Source organism: Populus euphratica, unplaced genomic scaffold, assembly GCF_000495115.2.
Source record: "Populus euphratica unplaced genomic scaffold, PopEup_1.0 scaffold1046.1, whole genome shotgun sequence".
NCBI lineage: Eukaryota > Viridiplantae > Streptophyta > Magnoliopsida > Malpighiales > Salicaceae > Populus > Populus euphratica.
Genome location: NW_011500901.1, coordinates 64,328 through 70,248, shown reverse-complemented (window position 1 = coordinate 70,248; position 5,921 = coordinate 64,328). Strand labels below are relative to the sequence as shown.

The following is a 5,921-nucleotide window of genomic DNA, read 5'->3' as shown; positions in this document are numbered from 1 at the left end:
AATACTCTTTGTTGTCGAATTTAAAAATAAAAAAATAAAAAAAATCTTGGAGGTTGTGGAGACGGTCTGGCTTGCTTTGCTTGTGACCTGTGAGGTGTGACAGACACCGACCATGAACGTGGAGAGAGAATCCTTACTAGTTTTATTCTCTCTCTTTTTAGGGCAAACGAGGTGTGGTGTGTGTTTGGTCAATGGCTAATATTCTTCTCTTTTCATGATTCGTAGATATCGTTGAAGATTTTGCAGCGGAGATTCTTCTCATGTGATAAGACATGATAGTCATTCCAGTACTTCAGACTGCCAAATCTTTTCGTTTCACTGAAAGAAAAGCATCATCTTCTCAAGTGATAAGACATGATAGTCATTCCATTACTTCAGACTGCCAAATCTTTTCGTTTCACTGAAAGAAAAGCATCATCTTCTCAAGTCTGAAACTCATTTCACTTGAGCACGAAACTGGTCTTTTCAAGACTGAATTGTCACTTCTCAAGAAAAGATTCACCAATGGGACAGATAGATACATTAATATTTGTTGAAAATGAATAAGAATCCAACGAAAGGGAGACAGACAGTGAGGATATTTCACTTCTTCCAAATCGAAACACCTTTTTCTCTCAAGCACCCGTTAAAATCTTAAGCTTCAAAAAGGGCAAAAAACAGGAAGCAAAGAACTATAGAAGCGCATATACTAAATGCATTTTCTGTATTTCATTCATTTCATGAAAGCTGGCTGTATCACAATGAGAGGAAAATACAAGTGGCTGTAAACCATTAAGACGTGATTACAACTAGCAAAATACAAAATGGATCATTTTCAGCCATGTCTACAGGATTGTAATTGAAAGAAAAACCAAGTACAGCCCCCCCAACAACCAACCATAAGGAAACCTACAAGGAGCGTGGAAGGCATATCCTTAACATGCCTTACAACTCCTCCTACAATGTCCAGGAAGGTCCAGTGACCCAACCGTGTACTCGGTGTTTTTGGTGCGTTCTCCAAGGGCTGCCCACCCCTCACAACTTTCATTCTGATCAGTGCATTTCCCACCAGCTTCTGCGTTCTTGTCCGATGAGTCCACATGAATCCACTTTGTGGCAGACCATTTCTCACCTTCAATCACAGGACACCCTGCGTGAAGGCTGCTTATGTCTGGAACAGCAGTTGGATGTAGACTGAAGAAAAGAAGTGCATCCCCTCTACGTGGTTTCACTGAGTATTTCCATGGTGCAGATAAGAAGACCAAAAAACAAAAACACATTAACTGAGTGCAAATGCAACTCAAGGAATACAATTTATAAAACCATTGTAATCTATGTGGTGGCTCACCTGCAATTCCGTTTCTTGCACATTCAGAACCGTCTTCGTGACTAACATAAGCTTTACGACGTGGAGGCTCCTGATTGCAAATTATTCTTCAAAAATCTTGAACTAATTCTTCTTTTAGAGTATTCTGTCCGCCTCCCTTTCTCAATGCTACTAATTTCAATTTTAGAGAAGTGATTGCACACTTAGGTCAAAGCGAATACAACCAATGTTGTAGCCATCCCAAGAGATGTGCTAGGCCTATCAGCATGTACCACATGCAGACAGCCTGATCTGGAAGGTTTTTGACACTAAAACAAATTCTCTAGCACCATAAAAGCTGATGTCCTTGCAAAATGGAACAGCACAAGCATATCTACAATGAGAAAGAATAAGGCATGTGAACTGACCTCAGCTGAAGGGAACACTGTTTCACCACCCTCTTCAACATCTGTAAGATACATGCGCACAGTTGCCAACCGGTGTTCGCCACGGTCAATATTAACCTTGTCAGCAAAGTAATCATAGCTATTAGTGCCACAAATTATAAATCAAAATTACAGAAATTATAGCTGTAATTATAAAATTTATTTTATCATAATTAATGTATTAAATTATATATAAAATTTATTTTATCATAATTAATGTATTAATTTTTTTTTATTTATATTAAAATATAAACAATTAATGAATTAGCTGTTTATATTTTCTTATCAAAATAAATTATACAATAATAAATTGTATAACAACTCTTATTTAATAAAAAAAAAAGAATCCTCATGAAAATAACATTTATCTATTTACTCAAATTTGTTATGGTATTAGAAGAAGGTTATGTAACCTTCTAATATGTTTTTTTATTTTGGGGTAATTAAATTTTTAATTAATAACTTTATTTTATTTTTAGTTAATAGTCTTGTTTTAAGATTTTTAGTTTTGATTTTTTTTTTTAAGAATATCTATAGAAACTATGAGTATCAAATTTACATATAGTTCTATATAAGAACTATGCAGTATAGGAATTTCATTTTAGGATATTTTTGAAAGGAAAAGAGCTTTAGAGGCATATTGATGGGACTTCTTCTACTTTTGCAAATGATGCAGAATTTAGTCTAGGAGACAAATGATACTCAAATTATTTCTTGGAGTTTAACATCTATTGAAGGTCATATGGTGAATAATTTACACTCCTTTGGTATAGCTAGAGAGATGTGAGATTATCTAAAATATATATATCATCAAGATAATACAACAAGATGTTTTCAACTTGAACTCAAGATCAACAATTTCAGTCAAAGTAATCTGTCGATTGAGTAATATTATTCTAGTTTTGTTAATCTATGGAATGAATATTCTGGTATTATCTATTCTAAGGTGTCTAAAGAGGCCTTACCTAGTCTTCAAGCGGTTTATGAAGTTAACAAGTGAGATCAGTTTTTGATGAAACTAAGACTAGAATTTGAGATTGTCTAGGCTGGGTTGCTGAATAGAGATCCAGTTCCTTCTTTGGATGTCTGTCTAGGTGAATTATTGTGTGAAGAACAAAGAATGGCTATACAATTTGTAATAGGTGAATCCAAAGAGACATCTGAGGTTGTCAATGTTGCTTATGCTACTTAAGGGAAGAATCGAGATAAAGGAACCATACAATACTACAACTGCAAGGAGTATAGGCATATTGCCCGTAACTATGATAAGAAATTCTACAGTTATTATAAGCAGAATGGACACATTGTTAAAGAATGTCTTACACGTCTAAAAAATCAGAGAGCACAGGCTTTCCAAGCTGCTGTTGTAAACCATCAGATTCCTGGTTCTACTTCCATAACCACTATCACTTTAGAAATGGTACAACAAATCATTATCATTGTATTCTCTACGTTTGGACTTCAGGGTTAAGGTAATAATATCTCTTCTTCTTGGATTGTTGATTCTAGAATATCCAATCATTCTCTTCTTCTTGGATTGTTGATTCTAGAACATCCAATCATATGATTGGCTTATCTGATTTTTTATGTAATCTTTGAGAGTATAGGGGCACACAAAATATTCAGATTGCTAATGGTAATAATCTTCCAATTATAGTTATTAGTGATATTGGACCTTTTTGTTCTCATATATTTGTTTCTCTTGGGCTGTATGCTAATTTAATTTCTATTGGAAAAATGGTGGATAATAACTTGGATTTGCATCTCTCTCGTAATGGTTCTCTTGTGCTGGATAAAGTATCCGATAAGGTAATTACGAGGGGGCCTAAAGTGAAAAGATTATTTATGATGTAATTTACTATTCCTAGAGTTTTGTCTTTAGCTTCTGTTATTGTTGAAAATAAGGCATCAGATTGGCATAAATGATTGGGCCATCCAAATAATGTTATTTTGTCTAATTTAATGAAGCGTGGTTTTCTTGGTCACAAAAATAAAGGTTTTACTCATAACTTGTCTTTTGATTGTTCTACTTGCAAACTAGGAAAACATAAAACTTTACCTTTCCTTGCTTTTGACAGTCATGCTAATATATGTTTTGAGATTATTGATTAATACTTAAAAGTGCATTTTTATCATGGTTTTATATCATCATTTTGCACTTGAAATATCAATAACTCCTCATTAAAAATAGATATTTACCACAAATTATAGGTATCTTATCTTATTAGATACATTATTATAAAACATATTTTAGTTAAGGAGTTATTGATACTTCAAGTGCAAAATGATGATATAAAACCATGATAAAAATACACTTTTAAATACTAATCAATTGGCTTATTTGATTTGTTATGTAATCTTTGAGAGTATAGGGGCACACAAAATATTCAGATTGCTAATGGTAATAATCTTCCAATTATAGTTATTAGTGATATTGGACCTTTTTGTTCTCATATATTTGTTTCTCTTGGGCTGTATGCTAATTTAATTTCTATTGGACAAATGGTGGATAATAACTTGGATTTGCATCTCTCTCGTAATGGTTCTCTTGTGCTGGATAAAGTATCCGATAAGGTAATTACGAGGGGGCCTAAAGTGAAAAGATTATTTATGATGTAATTTACTATTCCTAGAGTTTTGTCTTTAGCTTCTGTTATTGTTGAAAATAAGGCATCAGATTGGCATAAATGATTGGGCCATCCAAATAATGTTATTTTGTCTAATTTAATGAAGCGTGGTTTTCTTGGTCACAAAAATAAGGGTTTTACTCATAACTTGTCTTTTGATTGTTCTACTTGCAAACTAGGAAAACGTAAAACTTTACCTTTCCTTGCTTTTGACAGTCATGCTAATATATGTTTTGAGATTATACACTCTGATGTTTAGGGCATTGCTCCCATTATTTCACGTGTATAGTACAAATATTTTGTGACCTTCATTGATGATTATAATCGTTTTACTTAGGTCTGTTTTCTACACACCAAAGTTGAGGTTTTCACTACTTTCCAAACCTTTCTAGCTTATATTGAGACACAATCCTCAACCTGCATTAAGGTGTTCCAGTTTGATAATGGTGGTGAATATATTTCACATGAATTTCAGGCTCTCCTGCAATAAAAAGATATCATTTTTTCATGATCATGTCCTTATACCCCTCAATAGAATGGGGTGGCTAAACATAAAAATCATCACTTGCTGGATATGGTTCGTACATTACTTTTAGAGTTTTCAGTTTCACCTAAATTTTAGATGGAAACTTTATCTATTGCAGTTTATTTGATTAATCGTCTACCCTCTCAACAATTGAATTTTAATTATCCTTACTATCATCTTTTGCGGTATGCATCCTGACTACCATAACAATTGAATTTTAATTCTCCTTACTATCATGTTTTGCGGCATGCATCCTGACTACCACTCGTCTACCCTCTCAACAATTGAATTTTAATTATCCTTACTATCATCTTTTGCGGTATGCATCCTGACTACCATAATTTACATATATTTGGTTATGTTTCCCTTGCCTTCTCATGAGTGTTACAAGCTTACAGCTCAGTCAGCAAGGTGTGCTTTTATAGGTTATAACACTAGTAAAAAAGGTCTTTTATGTTATGATGCTATTACTAAGCTTACAAATCCTTTATGATTCAGTTCCTGCTCTAGTTGCTCTTCGGTGATCTTCCCGCATTTGTCATCCTCTTGATCAATATATTTTCTCTACTATTTAAATGATACTATAGTTCCCACCTCTTATTCTTAGGCAACTAAACATGTATGTTGAAAAAAAGTAATGCAAGAAGAACTTTAGGCTCTTAAGGAGAATCATACTTGGGATATTATTCCATGTCCTACTGGTGTTAAGCTTATTAGTTGTAAATATATATATTCCATTAAGTTGCAGTCTAATGGCTCATTTGACAGATATAAAGCAAGGTTGGTGGCATTCGGTAATCATCAGGAGTATAGCATAAACTATGAAAAAACCTTTGCACTTGTGGCAAAAATAACAATTGTGCAACTTATTATAGCCATTGCTGTTTCTAAGGGCTAGTCATTGCGACAGATGGATCTTAAGAATGCTTTTTTGCATGGAGATCTTCAGGAAGAGATATATATGACTCCACCACTAGGGTTCTTTTCTACAGCATCTGCTGATGTTTGCAAGCTAAAATGATCTCTCTATTGTAAGA

The 5,921-nt window shown here is 33.6% G+C and overlaps 1 protein-coding gene across 1 annotated transcript; it reads right to left on the bottom strand.

Moving 5' to 3' along the window:
* Window positions 1–444: 444 nt before the first annotated feature.
* On the bottom strand, window positions 445–3,813 carry LOC105116770 (probable prolyl 4-hydroxylase 4). Its single transcript, XM_011014232.1, has 6 exons — window positions 3,791–3,813; window positions 1,714–1,831; window positions 1,590–1,651; window positions 1,328–1,413; window positions 925–1,210; window positions 445–737 (listed from the first exon to the last, which is right to left on the bottom strand). The coding sequence occupies exons 1-6, from the start codon at window positions 3,811–3,813 to the stop codon at window positions 713–715; spliced, it is 600 nt and encodes a 199-aa protein (XP_011012534.1). The 3' UTR covers window positions 445–712.
* Between the last annotated feature and the right edge of the window lie 2,108 nt (window positions 3,814–5,921).

What these genes read in the sequence shown, in the direction of transcription:
- LOC105116770 (XM_011014232.1), bottom strand. Translation starts at nt 3,813, where the DNA reads ATGACTGTCAAAAGCAAGGAAAG. An exon ending in AAAACCTTCCAGATCAGGCT is followed by an intron (nt 1,414 to 1,589) that starts GTCTGCATGTGG and finishes AGATTTTTGAAG; the next exon opens with AATAATTTGCAATCAGGAGC. An exon ending in CATTGTAGGAGGAGTTGTAA is followed by an intron (nt 738 to 924) that starts GGCATGTTAAGG and finishes TCCTCTCATTGT; the next exon opens with GATACAGCCAGCTTTCATGA.